Source organism: Anguilla anguilla, chromosome 16 (assembly GCF_013347855.1).
Source record: "Anguilla anguilla isolate fAngAng1 chromosome 16, fAngAng1.pri, whole genome shotgun sequence".
NCBI lineage: Eukaryota > Metazoa > Chordata > Actinopteri > Anguilliformes > Anguillidae > Anguilla > Anguilla anguilla.
The window spans coordinates 31574520-31591846 of record NC_049216.1 but is presented as its reverse complement, the minus strand read 5'-3'; the positions used below and the strand labels follow the sequence as shown (position 1 = coordinate 31591846).

Sequence of the window (17327 nt, the reverse complement as noted above, 5' to 3'; positions counted from 1 at the left end):
GACTCTGAATTAAAGCCTCTGGTCACACTTAAATTGCTTATTTTGCCATTTCATGATGGAGTTTCTCACCTACTCCGTTCATGCCCGCGGTCTGCAGATTCAAAGGCAGACCCAGAATTACTCTGTCGGGAAAGACACCGTTCTGATACATGTTAAACATCGCAGCCTGCCGACAACTGTTATGGAATTGCATCTGGGTAGTAAAAAAAAACATAAACAAACAGTCGCAGGTGCTGAAGAGGGGTTGTTTATCTCAAAAGAAGATTGAGCACACAATCATGCACAAAAGGTAATGCATATGATTGTTTATCCCCAAGCACGAAGGCTCACACCAGGGGTAAAATATGCTCTCTCTTGTCTTTGGTTCCAGTTAATCTGCACTTAGAAAGACTATCTGAAAAAGCACAAGTCACTTCTGCCTGCACATAATCATGAGACTCTCTCTCTCTCTCTCTCTCCCACTCAGGTTCGAAAGCAGCCAAGGTGAGCAGCAGTGCGCATATGTTAGCACTTCCTTGATTAAAGTGTATTAATATTGCTTGCACTGCTTTAGCGCACTGACACTCAAAATCAACTCATTTTCTTCTGTGAGTTTTCTTTGGTGAAATAGATAGAAAGTGCTTATGCAGAAAACCATTTGTGTTTATTCAGAATATGTACACACACGTGCACACATGCACACCCGTGTGCATATGCACACACAAATACACACACACACACATACATGCACACGCACGCACACACACACACACACACATGCATGCGTGCACGCGCACACACACAGACACACACACACACGCAGTGGCCTTCCTCCATTCTGCAGTAGTCGCTCATCAGGGTTCTCTATGCAGGTACACCTGGTGTCTAACAAATGACTACCTGTGTGACTGTTCACTCTATGGCTCCACAGACTCACACACCAGTTCTTTCGGTCAATCTGACACCTTTCCACTGCCGACTGAAGGCGTATGAAACAAAACCGTGAAATTCATAATAACAACAGGCTTCAAAAATCTGTCAAAACAAAATTGTTGCCTTGAAAAAAATGTGAGAGACCTAAATTCACAGCCCAAACCAAGCCTGTTTGAAATGGCTCCTGTGTACATACTTTTCCATACAATATAGGTTGAATCTTCAAATCTGCAAGTATAATTATCCAATCATCAATTATTATTGACATCCTTGCAAACAAACATTTGACTTATTTATTGAGTAGCTACATTTCTACGAGGAGAGCAGCTAATGATGATTGTTCCTGTAGGACAATATGGTGCAATATAAATAACTTGTTGTGGAGATGCTTTGATGCGGAAAGGATTTTTATAGAAATCTAAAGTATGAGTCTGACATAAAGCTCAAAGACCAATGTAAGATAGTTCTGTCTTTTATCCCCCTTCAGCTAAACACATATCCTTCTGACCTTTCAGCCAGAAAACAACAGATCCTTGAGAATGAAATTTTTTTTTTTTGTAGTTGTGTGGTGGGTATCGGGAAGGCCCGAGGACCATTATCAAAGAACACCAGTGTGTATCAAAACTTGTCATCGTCCCCCATGGTTAATACTGATGTCACAAATCAACATCTGCATGAGCTGAAAATTGACATGTACGAAGTAACAGCTCAATTTGGCTACACAAGGTGTCAGCTGTCATTTTTGGTCGCTCATCCGCGGTGACGAGCCGTCAGAAAAAGCCATGCCTGGCGAAGCAGCTCCCGAGTTGCGCCACAGACACCATTAGTGTCATTTCACATGAGGCTGGCCTACCTCTGCACCGAGAAAGGCTTACAAGGGCCTCTGATCTCAGATTAAGATATGCAGAATCGACTTTCGTCCCTGCCAACCGCCCGATCGTCCCATTTAAATTGTCCCCGAAAGCTCGGCGGCGAAGCCCGCTGCCGAACCAGAGGCTGGCTCGGGACGGAGGAAGAGAAGAGGCTTCGTTCTTAAGGGTGGATACATCTGCAGATGAGCCACAGCACGCAGGGTTTTGAGAAACGCAGGCCCGGGTCACAACCATGAGCTCTGCGCCGCACAACTAATTTCAGCGAATGCACTGAGCCTCCCAGGGCGATTGTGACAAATAACGTCACTGTGGGGGTGAAGAGAAATTTGGGGGCCAGACAGTGGCACACAGTAGTACAGTACAGTACAGTGGTTTATGGCAAATCCACAAATTCACAATTTCACTGCAGATAGATGTGGGCATTGGCATAATTAAGCTACTAGTCTAGCCATTAGGGTAAAGGGTATTACAGTAGCTACTAAGGTAAAAAACATTTAGGCCTGTATGCAAAACAACCTTCAGAGGGTTTCACCAATACAACTGTAAAATAACTTCCTTTTGACTACAGTTTTATATTAAATTACTTTTCTTTTGAAAATGGAATGGGAAATGTTCAGACACTAAGAGAAGAGTAATTAAGTTATGTAAAACATGGTGTAGCTATGACTGAGACAGAACAGGCTTATGCTCATAAATTTATTATTAGAGTCTGGTCTTCAGTTTTAGCTACACGTCCTTATGTGTTCCTGTAGCACAGACTGAAATCAGAAGTTCAGCAGTACTGCCTATAGGAAACGTTCCAAATCTGTATAGTGTGGGGCCAGGCAGATCAGCTGAAGAGAAATATGCCATCAATATTTTCAATCCTTCAGAAACACTGTTAACCAATTTGGGCCGTGGAATCACCAGTGTCGATAGCTTTAATGCCGCATTTCAATTCCTATCTATGAAGTGATAAACACCAATTACAGCTACGCTGGAGCAAAACAAGCAATAAGGGCTTAGAGGAACGCAACAAACTGTCACACTACTTTTATTTTCATCTATCTGATAGTAAATTCACATGAGGATCTACTGTATGTTGTTAGCTGGAGTTAAATGACACTGATGCTCAATGAATGTACAATTCTCCTTTAGAGACCAAAAGCTTTGTTGCAGGTGAAACACAAGCTGTCACGCTCAGATAAACGCCATGCTATCTAACGCTGTAAATGCAATCGTTTATAAATGGCAGCTTATCTAATATTGTACAAGAAAAATGTTATATATTCCTTCCACAAAATCACTATTATATTCTAGCTGCTGCAAGTTTTATAGAATTTTCTAATTAGGCCCAGATTTGAAAATGCAAATCCAACACTTACACAGAGCTGTTCCATTTGCAGTGGCTTTTGGCAATAGGGCTAAAACCAAAAATAAAGGAAACAAGAGTACTGCAATGCAATTAGCATTAGGCTGAATTTCAAAAAAAAAGTATCCTGAAGTAAAATTTGTTAATGTATTTAAAAAATAACAAGTATCAGGGTCTGATACAGTCGGATGACACTGGAGCATACACAGGAGCTATCCCCCTATTCCATGGTAACCCCCATATCAAGGGCTGACACACTAAGTGGATTATTATTAACATTTCAGCAAAAAAAAAAGAACCTCATTTTAGTGTGAAATTACACGACTCAAAAAAAAAAAAAGAAAAAGAAAGTTATTTTAATTCTCCTCCGGTTCGGGGTCACATGAAACAATACGTTTCTGCGACTCAAATCCCGCTTTAATTAGAAAAATAGAATCTGCGGCGTGTGCGCTGCGCGGTCCGTTTTTAATATTGAAAGCGAAGCCCACAGCGACGGGCCATCTGCAGCGCAACACTGGAAACATTTGTTCCTTTTGATAAAATGCAAATCTGCGGGGCTGTTATATCAGGTCCTCGCAGACCGCAGCCTGACACACAGCGTTTTCACAGCTGGGATTAAATTGTTTCTGAACAGCTGGTGCTGGCTGGGCTCTCTCCTTCACGATCTGGGCTCCGAGCGTCTCGATGTGGAAAAAAAAAAAAGAAAAAAAGAAAGAAAGGAAGGAAAAAAAAGAAAAAAGAAAGCCTATCGAATCAAATGAGGAAAAATGACCCCCGTCACAAACAGCTCCTCCTGGTTCAGCTTTGTGTTCAGATCACTGTATCAGCAGCCAAACCTTGACACACCATGCTCCCCCCGCTCCCCCCCCCCCACCGTGTGTTATTTGGCTTCTTGAATACCACTGATGCTGAAGCAAAGCTATCTGAACAGGAACAACAGCCCTCTCTGTGCAGGACTCCGTATTGTACGTGGAGAAAGGCAAGATCCATTACACATAATTCAGGCGGCTCGTTTTTTTTTTTAGCCGCGCTTTACAGAAACTGTGTCCCGTAGGCTTTTGGAAAACCCGTGCCGTTTCTACCTCTCTTAAATCTCAGCGTTTTTTTTTGGTTTTTTTTTTGGAACAATGCTATAGAGAGGGCTTGATGAATGGAGGAGAATGATGGCTTCTGGTTTGTTAGGGCACAATACAGTCAGAGGAGGGGAAAAGTGAACGATACGCTTACGTAATAAATTTTCCGAATCGTTGAATGAATCGCTGTTCATCCGAAAGCACGGAAAAAGAGATGCATTCAGAAAGGTTTGCTTCCGTACTGCTCAGCACAGAGTCCTCTCCTGTATGTACTGTACTGTGGCTTGTTGAGGCGTCTCAAACGACTCTAACATGATGTTTTAGAGATTGCGGATCTGCCCGTACAAGACTCATTGAAAATTCACTCATGAAATTCATACCAGCTCCCTTCTACGCATGTTCCTTGATCAACTGTCTGAACCGCGGTGAAAGACGGGCAATTATATATAAAACTTTCTGAGATCTAACGGCAGCGAACTGTGGACTGTCAAGATATATTCATCACAGAGCTTTCAGAATGTCAGAATTATTTAAAAGCCTAAACTTAATGCCCGGAGTAATCTTAGCCATAATAAAAGAAGCCAAAATAACAACATGAAGCAATATTATCATCACCCCAAGATTCAAATGTTATAGGAGCGAGTAAAGCATACTGTCATGTCCTTTAATGATTTGGAAAGCTTACTGAATTACTTCAATGTTGCACATGTCATTTGATCGTTTTATCTGTTTAAAATGAGTCAAATAACAACTACATGTCACCAATCTAAGTGGTCAAAGATAAACAAACCTAACCAAAGGTCAACATTACAACCCAGTCACAAAATAACACATTCTTCCTTTTAATCCTAGTGTAGCATCTCTCCGCGATGGAGCCACAGGAACACACTGTGGTCCGAGACAGCCAATAGGCTCTCGAAAGCCTTTGTTTTTACACCATAACCACATTAAACAAATGTCATTCGCCAGCACTTTCAGTGCCAGTTCCCTTCACGGCGAGCAGACTTTTTGAATTCTGACACATACACATAGCCCGAGCCCTTGACCTCCACAGCCTTCTCCAAACTCACACCATTCGCTCGGTGTCATGCTTCCTCCGCGCTCTTCTTCATTCCGACCCCCCCCCCCCCCCCCCCGAATGAAGGGAAGCATGGACGACTGCGCAAATGGAGAAGTGTCATCTCTTCCTGTTTCTCATTAAACCCTCCTTTATTCTGCCCTTCATTGGAAAGGGGGATGAGGGGAGGGGGGGGGATGTGGAGGGGGGGAGACATTTGAAAGCTGGCAATCAATCTCATTTGTCTGCTGCACATCTCAACGCTGCACACAAAGGGCCAAATGAAAGAGGGGGGGGGCAGGGGGGGGGGGGGAGAGAAAGAAAGAAAGACGGAGTGACATGTTGAAGAGGTACTTACATCACCAGCTGCAAGAAGGACCCCATTAGCTTCCGTCATGTTCATGTAGCTGTTATTGTTCCCAAACTGCGAGAGACAAGGAATAAACATTAGAATTTAGACGGGTTTCACAGTGCAGGCCTCATGTTACTGAAATATGAGCACATCCTTATATGCATAACTTACGTATGCTTAACTTTCTTAAAATGTAATGTTTTATGGTGGCTAAGGATTCTTTCTTTAAGCGTACAAGTGATGTCACCCTGTTGCCGTTTAGAATAGGAGATGCAGTCAATTCACCACCAGATAACAAGAGTTTATTCATTCAGTCTTTATTCGTATTTACAGAATGGCGGCCATTGACCAGTTTGCATCATAAAGCCCGAGCAAGGAGGCACTGAATAAGGCTTTAAACTTTCAACAAGCTAGAAGAGAAGATGCAACAGAGGTACAAAACACGTATGGAAGGAGGACCCGTATAACGGGAGGGGCTGATAGCATACAAGTGAGTGTTTTAGTACGGCTGAGGTGCAGTTGGCTGCTTTATAAGAAAATGGCAGTGTTCTCAATCCACCCCCACACCCACCAAACCCCCCACCACACACACCCACACACACAGCCCTCTGGCAGTGTGGCAGACACTTCCTTTATTCTGAGACACAAGTGCACTGACAGGTAAGAACAATGGAACACAGAATGAAGAATTATTGGCCAGGCTCTGGGCTCTGAGGTACCTTTCTATGACCAATGACAAACCCCTATCTACATCCAGAATGGGCTGGGTGGGGGGGTATTGTGGGGGAGGGGGTGCTGGCATTTCCTCCTGTGGCTTTATGCAGAAGCACAATCCAAAATGAACCAAATAATCATATTCACATGTGACTTGGGTTAAAATCATCCCATTGCATTACAAAATTCACATACTCTCACACATTAAAACGCAGAACAAGAAAATGACTCATTGGATTTTACAAAGGCCAAACACTGGAAGAAACAAATTAAGATCAGAGTAAAAAATGGATGCATTCATTTATTTATTTTTACTCTTTTGGTATCTCTGACTCTCTCTTGCTCTTTCTCTCCCACTCTCTTCCTTCAGAGCAGTCCGTGAATGCAATTACTGAAAGAGATGTGGCTAATCATCTGCGAATGGTATCCATTAATTAGTATATGCCCTGGAGAACGACGAGAGAACGGGGAGTGATGTCAACAGCACAAAAACACAGAAGTTGGGAACGGCAGGCCCACAAGCATTTATGTGGCAAAGCAGGTTGTTTTAAGTGGTCCAGGTCATTGATGAGCCATTTGATCTTACGTCCACGTTAATGGCGTCGGCCCTCTGCGCTCAAAGCAAACCTCAGCTATGCAGATAGCCTCTGCTGAAGAACAGCCGTCAATCCACAAGGCCCAGCGCTCCCTTCTCCAGCCATCTTCTGACTCTTCCTCAGCTCTCTCGGTGACTCTGAGCCAGACTTTGCTGGGCCACAGCTGTCGCAGTATGTGACTAGGTGTGACAGCAATCAACATCGCAGAAGCTTATCCGCACGCCGATAATCTTCCTTAGACTGGCACGTCGCAAAAAAATATTATTAACACCCCTCTATATTCAAACACAAAAAAAATTCTACAGCCTTATGTGAAAAGAATCGCGTGCATCATTGCCTCGGCTGCTTTGGCTCATGCCTTGTAGAATGTGAAACAGAAGGCCTCACGGGAAAGTGTGTGGTTTCAGGGCACTCCGACGCAAGAGGAGGGGATATGAGAATTCAAGTGCTTCGTTTGCAGCATAAAGCAAACGGAGAGAGACAGAGAGAGAGAGAGAGAGACAGGTGGTCCAGACGCGCCGAACGCGTACAGAAGTATTCGTGTTTGCCTTTAAAAGGGCCGGGCACAGAGTTACTCATTAACCTCAAAAAAATTCCAATTACCTGCCCCCCCTCGGGCTCCCTAATGTGTGCCGTTGTTAATACACAGTAAATCAGCCCCACTAATATTTACACATTTTGATAAGGGGACGCAATGCACGAACACAATTACACACGCAGCACAGTACATTTTGTCCTAAAGCCAGACACCGGAGAAATATATCTACTTAATTATGGCCCCGAGTCACCTATATTAATCTTGACCATTAACAGCTTGCTAAGACAAGAGCCCGTATGAAACCTTAATTAAGAAGAGCAGCAAGTAGTTATTTTTAATTTGTTCTGTGATTGCATGTTATGTTCATGTTCGCTGTCGGTCTGATTGAGCCAAATGCCAAATTAAATTAACTGTGATTGGGAGGTCTGGACGGCTGTTGGCAGAGCCTGTACAAAAAAAAAATGGGTCAGCACAGACAAAGCGTGCTCTGTAATTACAAGACGAGGAGCCGGGAGAATGCTACTTCAGCCCTGCTAGCATAAACAACGCTGTACACGGAAAAAGCCTTTCGGCTGCTACAGGTCGCCTGCAACCAGCAGTCCTTTCTGAGGGTGGAAAAGTACGGACGGAGTGTAGCACAGTGGGTAAGGAACCGGGCTTGTAACCGAAAGGTTGCAGGTTCGATTCCCGGGTAGGACACTGCCGTTGTGCCCTTGAGCAAGGTGCTTAACCGAAATTGCTTCAGTATATATCCAGCTGTATAAATGGATACAATGTAAAATGCTATGTAAAAGGTGTGCAAGTCGCTCTGGATAAGAGCGTCTGCTAAATGCCTGTAATGTAATGTCAAAGACACCGAAATTCTGGGGTGGACAAAAACGCGATCATTAAAAAAATAACATTTTTACGTTAATCAGTTGCTGTGTCTGAATGCGATTCTCCCCTACTGGACCAGCAACAACAAAAAAAAAAGTGTTAAAATCACTGCAAAGGCAGAGGCATTGAGTTTAGTCAGAACAGTAGCAGTGCATTTAGACATTTCCAGCTCGGTGTGCATTTAGCCCACTTGTGATATCTCTGTTTCTGGAGGGGCTCTGGAAGCAGAGAGCCAGCAGCCAGCACGGATCGGTTTAAAATAGCCACGGGACACCAGGCTTTTATTAACGGAGAGGCTCGCTAGCTCCACCCTCTCACACAGAGAGGCAGACATGACTGGAAGACAGAGGAAACATTGTGTTTCCAGTCTCTGCAGTTTTCGTTTTTTTTTTACCCTTCTGGCAAAGATATAAATAAATATTTCAGCAAGGGGAATTAAAAATTAAACAAGTACTTCTCTGCAATGAAAAGGCAACTTTTTTTTATAAAACATTCTTTGAAGGACAAGAAGGAAAGAAGGGGCAGTTTCTTTTGTCACGCAAATTAAGTCCTTGGATTAATTTCTTCTTTTTTTTGAAAACTGTCAAGAGATAATTAAAAGGGGCAGTTCACTGTCTGAGGTTTTAAACAGCATTTCAGTTTTACTGCATGTTTTTTTATTTGCTCAGACAGTTCTTGCATGTAATAAAAGTATATTTTAGATATTTACAGAACGTCTGACATCTTGCTGACTTTGCAATAGCTGATATAAGGGGCAGTTTGTAGTTTAAATTTAAAAAAAACATACCCTTCATGTAAATACAAAGCAGTTTGTAGAACCTTATTATACCTCCAGGAGTGCCTGATTACTTTAACAAAAATGACAGTTAATATTATTTATCTCACTGTTTGGAACCGTTTCCTACGATGCATGTCAAAAACGTGGCCCAGCTTCCTTTATCAACAGCACAACAAGCAGAGAGCAGCAAATTACTGCGGGAGAGACAGGACCTCAAAGCGACAACAAATCAGCAGCACTGAGAGTGGTTTGCGCTTGTCCAATTCCAACTTGTGGGGGGGAAAAATGATGAAATGTTCATGTCACTTTCACCAGCTGCCATTAGACAACCCCACATCTTTTGAAAATGTGGCTGCTTGTTGTCCTCAAAAGGGATGTCAGCACAATTTACATTCCCGCTCAGCCTCAGCCTCTGTCTGTTCCAACTCCTCATCCGTAAATTTGGCTCAAATAAAGTTCGGCAAACGCAGCTGAAGCCCTGTTCTGTTTCAGAGCAGGGACATAAACGTAGCTTCGGTTTCATGTTGTCAACTAACTTGGCAACTCTGAGCATGTAGCAACACAGGCAGTGTGGTAGCCATGTCTTAGCCAGGCCGGCAGCATCTAAACCATACCACTCTGTCCCTGGGAAGAACAGGGCTGGAGCCACTTTAAGCCTGAGCCATATTATTTTCCTGAAAATAATATGTATCGATGATTCAGATATAAAATTTTTTTTTTTTTTTTTTAAGTGCTAGCCTATTCATTTCTGTACCGCAATTCAAGGTATGTATATTATAAGATAAGTATGACTTCCTTGGATATATACTCAATACCTCTGGCTATATATCCCAGCACTGTGCTGTAGCAGTAAAAAAAAAAGGCCAACAGGATGCTGGGATATATTGCCAAAATTATTGAGTATAAATCCAAGGAAGCCATACTTATCTTATACAAAACATTTGTTAGACCACACTTGGAGTGCTGTGTGCAGTTCTGGGGACCGTACATCAAGAAAGATATAGAGGCTCTGGCAAAGGTTCAAAGAAGAGCAACCAAATTGATTCCTGGTATGAACGATAAAAGCTATGAGGAAAGACTTAGGATGCTTAATCTCTTAAAGCTTAGTAAAAGGAGACTCAGATTGATTGATTGTGGCTTTTAAATTCAAAAAGGGGATCAACAAAGTGAACTACAAGAGATTCTTCAGGTTGGGTTCTGTACAGACATTAGGAAGAATTTTTTTTCACACAGAGAGTAGTCAATGTGTGGAACAGTCTGCCAGGTCACATAGTAGAGGCAGAAACTCTGGGAAACTTTTGTAATATCTAAAAGTACATACAGACCAAGCAAACCATGTTTTGGGGATGTTGTCGCATGAGGAATAAGATGCTTTCATTTGCAACACATAGCATGCACCCTAAATAATTGAACAGTGCCCAAACAGGACTGCACATTTTTTTGCAAAAAACTGCATTATAAAGGGGAGGGGGCGACAGAAAGTATATGAATTAATTTCTACTTTTCATATTCTTGAAACGTACTGCAGCAAATGAGGCTTTAACCCCATAAGGCCTGAGGGTATTTTTAGACTATCCCTGCCTATTTCCATGGAGCCTGAAATAATGACCAGCTGCATTTGAAACGTGGAGCCACAGATTTAAGTAGCTATTTGACGGGTGTGCAGCTGCAGGGTCTGCACACGATCCAGCTGAAAGTTGAGCAGGGTCTGTTTCCATGTGGAAATTTGTGTGCATGTCTCTGTCATGCTGCATTAACAGCTGGCGTCCAGGACTAAGGGAACAGGGCAGTTCACCTCTGACCCCCGCTGGAACCGATCCAAAGTCCAGTTCATCTCTAAACTCAGCACAAATGCATACTACCACCCTGGACCAGATCCAACTTTGTATAAACCCGCTTGAACGAGGACATTCAAAAAATGTACAAATACCATTACCACAAAACATATTCAAGAAACACACACATCAATTCAAATAAAATGACAGGTTCTCATTAAGAACTGGCCATTTAAAGCAATAAGGAGAACTCACTGTATATTTAATTATGTATTTCACTGTATACAAGGAATACTATGCAGGATTTCATAGGCTGTGTTTACAATCAAGTAAGTCTCCTCCTCCATATTCAACCCTACCCTCTCACACCAACCAATTACTCCAACTAGCGTAGCTAGCTGGATGGCTAGAGATAACGTTCGTACTGTGAAATGAGGGACCGTAACAGTAAGAAGTCAGATTCAATTATAGCTTCATTAATTCCATCATGTTGAAAGTAATAGTGGTTTTATCACTGGAACCTTTTGAACATTTCAGACCCTCCCAAAAATCCTTATTGTCTTCTGCAGCAGGTCAGTTCCAACAGAAAACAAGACAACTCCACGTAACTTTTAATCCCCTTGGCTAAATTCAGCTGACACTGCCTAGGAAACGCAATTCCAAGGTTAACTGTTCTTGAACGAGCCCTCCCGGCTTGTTTTTATTTATTTTTTTGCTTCGCTGTCTCCGGACTTCATCGCTAGCCAGCTCTGCAGCCACGCCCACTCCCCCCCCCCCCCCCCCCCACACAGAGGAGCGCCACGCCCAGAAACAACCCGGACACATTTTAGAATAACAAATACAGGTAAAGGCGCACCGATTCGGCGAAAGCGCGTAATGACTGAAATTCACCAGTGCATCACAGACATACTTTAGTATGGTTATTTTATAATATTTTCAAGGTAAAAATCCTGCATAGTGTGCCTTTAAAACCCTCAGCAGTAATCCACAATCCATGCTGCAGCCACTTCTCTCTCTCACACTAATCTTCATCTGTACATTCATTCAGCCAGGCACATAATGCAACGCACCAAGTATTGATCTGTTTATTGCGTTTTTACTGCACTCAATTTATAAATACGTATTTGTATATAACAAACAAAGGAGGCACTAAAATGATATAAATAAAACATCTGAAGAAGGAAAGTAATAAAAAGGTGTAGAAATAAAACTAAATAAAATGTAACCAAGTATGGATTTTGTGTCACAAGAGACTAATTTTCAGACGACTGCAGTACATATTCAGGTAGCATACATAAAGACACATATAGGCAGGCCAGAAAATGCTAGTCTTACTGCTTTATAGTTGATTGCAAAAATAACCACGTTTCCAAACCGTCATTCAGATATTTATTATGTGACTGATCATAATATTTTCATACACTGTATTTGAATATGGGTACTGCTCTTTAGGACATTGCTTCCATTAATGTTACTCAAATGATCTGTCAGATAGACAGACTAAATAACATCCTTACAGCAAGACATCTATTAAAGGACAGGCCTAAGTAAAGACACTTGTGTTTTTTCCCCCCTTGTTCTTTATAATGTGATGTACAGTTGATCTGGTACTTTGCATGTAGATTTGGCAGAATGACAGCTTGGGTCTCTTGGTCCAGTGGAAAGAACAAGATGAAACAGGTACTGCAGCCTCTCCACCCCTCTCCCAGCTGCCGCCTAGACAAATAAACTCTGAGCTACCTCTTGATTTCAAAGGCCCTCGCAGTCAAATGTTCTCTCGTTTACAGACCAGTTTACCATAAAATCCGAGCAGCTGTTCTAACAAGGTCACTGGGCATACTCAACCCAGGCAGAACTCACACATAGAGTATGGCATCAGTATTTTATTTTATTTTTTTCTGTAGGTATCCTTTTTATAACCAGCTTCACTGTGTACCACAGGCTCAGTTTTTTTATCAGTAGGCAGAATCGGTTACAAAAATTTAGTTCAAGTTTTTATTTTATTTTATTTTATTTTATTTTTTTATGTCCAAGGTGCTGTAAGTCAAACAAGGCACTATTACATGGTAGCAGAGTTTAAATTAAGTGTTTTCTCCACTCAAGGTCAGTTTTTCATTTTCAGTCAACCTTCACTAGATCACAGCTTGAAGGGAAAATTGTTTAGAAATAAATGGCTGTCGTTTATGAACCTGCCATTGTGAAAAACCCCAAGGTAAGATTTTGCTGGCAGATTCTGAGATGGATTGTACTCTTAGCATTGACACCACCAAAAAACATGATTGACAAACCTCAGAATTGGAAGAAAAAAAAGTTACAACGGACCAGCTGGCAGTTAAGTTCTTTTGATGTTCATGTCATCAATACAATAGCATAACTTTATATTTTATCACACCAGTTGTCTTGATATAGCTTATATTTAGAGAGATGCTTGCTTGCTGACACAAAAGGAATAAAGCACACCTGGACAAACATTTTCTGCTTTAATGTTCTCTAAAGTAATATATTATTGATTTCCAGATATGTGCAGCTGAAGGATCAGTGAGCATCCTTTTACAACAGAACTGCGCGCACAAAAAAGTGCCGTGTTTTTTTAATATAAAAGAAAGTTCTGTTTATAGGCCTATCATTTGTGAATAATCCACAGAGAGAACGTCAGCGTGAGATTTTCCACAAGCAGAACAAGGAGTCGTGTTGTACCGATTCAGAGAAACATCCCACCGCACTGGGTAAAATTACCAGCGGAGTGCATAAGAACTGCTCTGGCTGAGCAGTGTTTCTGGATTTTAGACTAACATTGTTCTAATCTACAAAGAATCCACGAAAAATTCTCAGGATGTTTTGTAAAACGATAGATGCAAGTACCCATTTCCTCAAGAACATAATATACTGCCAGAGTCTGCTGCAGGGATTACAGAAAAGAACACGTGTCAAGATAAAATAGTAACCTAAGGGATCGTAAAACATACCATGTCTACTTAATTCCTAGGCTATTCCTCGGGGAACGTGGAAATTACAATTAGTAATACTAATATTGTGGCCACAATTCAATCAAATCTCAATGGCAGATTTTGTCATGTGTAAGAGAGGAATTTACTCAATTTTCCCTTTCCCACAACCACAAAACTCGCGCTACATGAGTAAGAAACAAGTGACACGATCAAATTCAGTAGTTAAAGTTAGTGGCAAAGCATGCTGTCATCAGACCTTCCTTACACGGTCTTGAGAATCCAGCACAAGCATATTTTCCTGCATCAAAGCTGCGTATGATTGAGTCGGGACATCTGAAGCAGGACATCCGTACGGTACACATTGACTTGCTCTCATTCGGGACCCTGTGCTCTAACATCTGCCTCGGAACATTTTTTACTCTCGCACACCGACGTGTGGAGTTGTGTCAGCTTTCCCAAGAACAAGCAGGGGCGACGTTTCGACGTTTCTCCGCCTTTGATGTGAAGGGGTACGGGAGCCATTGGCCCCTCTCCCATACAAAAGGGCTTAGGCACCAGAGACCCTCGAAATCCCGGTGCTGGCATCCCACAATGAGAGTGGAACACAGACACCCTTTTTTTAGGAAATGAAATGTGAACGGGGGGCACTTGGTGGTGTTGTCTTGCATTCGCCTTTGAGCGATGTTCCAGGGTTGTTTACGATGGACAGCTTTGAAGTGGGTCCAGTTCAAGATGGTATCAGAGGCATTGATTTAAATCATGGAAGCCTTTTTTCCCCCCAAAGCTTTTCCACCCAGAGGGCCCAGAAAAGTCTTTGAGGAAGAGAGGGTGGGGGAAGTTTACAATCCTTCAGAAGGGTATCTTTCAGTTAGCAACAAAACACCATCACTGTTTTGAAACTCTATTGTTTTGGCTGTTAGCATTGCTTGTGACCACACATTCAGTTTGACAGGAGAACAGAGGCTCAGTAACCTGGCCTAAACTGAATCCGTTTGAAATCTGCAGAATACAGACTTGTCTCTAATTGCTTTGTCAGCAGACAAGCATTTCTTGATTTCCATGACTTGATTACAGGTTCATTATAACCAGCTCTTATACGGCCATAAAAAAAGAATGATGGCACCATTAAAATATGCGAGAATGTCAACCATCCATCTTCTAATTGATTAGCATCTAGACTGCATAATGATAGGCAAATTATACATACATATATATATATATATATATATATAACAGTAATTGGTATATGTATAGTAATATTTATAATGAAATATAGTGCTTTTATAGTAAGAGACCGAGATGACCAATATTTACATGCATTTCCACATGACCTGAATGTACTGTGTGAAGAAACCATTCTCAAGATTCATCCGTAAACTGGAACAGATGAGTTTGGCCTACGATGGCCTTGGCCCTTGTGCTCTCCATAGCATTGTTTTAGATTTAAAAAAACCACAGTCTGCACAATCTTGACCAGCGTTAAATCTTTATAAATCTGAGAAGCACAAACCGCAGAGGGGTGACTCATAGAGTATATCAGTCCATTATACACTACAGGGCTGACTGTATTAAACAAATGGATCTGCCTGCAGCTGGAAAAGGAGAAGCAATACGGGAGAGCAGAGGTTATTGTCTAATTTAAATCTTGGCTGCCTTCCCGGAGCTCTACAAGATTCCAATTTGTGGCTGTGTTGCTTGGCGCTACTGACAGGGGCCCTGCTGCAAATACAATTTGGGCCCTCCTCCAGAAATGTGTCTGCAAAAACTGCCGATCAACAAGTCGGCAAAGATTAACAGTACGACCGGAGAAAATTAGTTTAAATTATGGAAACATGTGGACCGAGGATGTTTTTCTTTTCGCTTAATTCTTGCAGCAGCTATAACACTTTTGACCCCAAGCTCCACCGAGACCTCCCTTTTCTGACTCTATATGGCGTGACATTACAGTTCTCTAATGCTCTGGTTTTGTTTTAGGCATGAAACAGATTCAAGTCCAGAGGGCAGTGGGACTGAACAGCTGTTAATCTCGTACCTGTGCAAAAGAGAAAATTAGCTATTTCAAGTGCACAATCTAAATAAATTACCTTTCATATATTAATTTCTTCACCAGATGTTGTCTTCACAAAAGCACTTCAGATAATAACTCCAGCATGTCTGGAAACCATTTACAAGGCATTATTTATTTTCTTCAAGACAAGCGTTCCCGTGCATGTTATAGAGAGTATTGATCTACATTGTTATTTTAACATTTGGCATTCAAAATAAATCACCATTCCATTATGGTGTTAACTGATTATAACCAAGCATTTCTTCCCTCTACAAATGTACCTTCATGGAGGCATGAGAATTAAGACGCATCAAGGAGTCCTTTTTTCATAATTACTCTGCTGCTGAATACAAAAGGAAAGAAAAACTGTCAGTGATAATAAAAAAAAGCACCTGCAAAATGGCAGTTTTAGATATCAATGGAACCCAGCTGTGTTTTAGAGGATTCTCTGAGAGAGAAAAAAGCTTTGTTGAAATAGCAGGGCATTCATTGTTTGGAGGGATGAGAGAAGAATGAAAAATGTCTGGCAGAAGTAATTCATTTGAGCTGCTCCACTGGAATAGCAATGGGAACTATCACAACAGAACCCTTTTACTCTCAGTGCAGATTTCCCATAGGATAACATTAAGTTAAGTATTTACATTAGCCACTGATATATACACCAATAGCGTTCAATTATATTAAGCAGTCTACTGAGAATCTACCCAACTGCTGGCCAGCATTTGGACTGGTGACAAGATACTGTCATTTCATTAAATTAGTTCTATTTTTTATTTTTTTATTAAGAGCAGATTCCATTAAGGAACGTGTACTACAGGAGGTCCAGCAATGCATTACTTGCAATGCTCAATGAATAGCTCTTCTATATGTGGCTCTAGACTTCAGAAGAAAAATGAAACATATTTCCAAAAAATAACAACAGCTAATACTACCACTATGCTGACTACAACTTATAATAATAATAATAACAATAGTTATTATTGTTATCATTATTATTGACTATATAATTAACTATACTAAGATAAGATCTTATATAGCTAGTGAATATATGTAGGAGAACCCATTTTATATCCCATTTAAATTCCAATCTTCTTCTCTAAATCAGTTTTTGAAAGTCCTTTGTTTCCATCACTGGACATTGCCAGCCTCATTAAATCTTAAAACCATAACAGAAAATGCACACTAGGGCAGCATTATTGCACAAAATAAATGGAAATGATACAACTGCAGAGTTCATAAAGCAAGCAATTTTGGGCTATTTCATTGTTTCCCCAAGCAATTATGTATACTTGCTTATTCACAAGGTCAGAGCATGATAGTGCTGCTTCATCTTTAAAGTTGTAAACAATAAAGCACCATCCGGCCTGTGTAACACAAACAGCACAGCGTCTGGGCTGGACAGATGTGTTCACATACCAGCCAGGAAGCGAGGCAAGAC

The 17327-nt window shown here is 41.4% G+C and overlaps 1 protein-coding gene across 4 annotated transcripts in view; it reads right to left on the bottom strand.

Annotated features, from left to right (window-relative positions):
* LOC118214843 (TOX high mobility group box family member 3-like) overlaps positions 1–17327 on the bottom strand; it is a 51825-nt gene that overhangs the window by 13443 nt on the left and 21055 nt on the right. For all 4 annotated transcript variants that reach the window (XM_035395106.1, XM_035395107.1, XM_035395109.1 and 1 more), the window contains exon 2: positions 5624–5689. In XM_035395106.1, coding sequence (XP_035250997.1) covers positions 5624–5689 — 66 coding nt within the window. The remainder of the gene's footprint in view (positions 1–5623; positions 5690–17327) is intronic.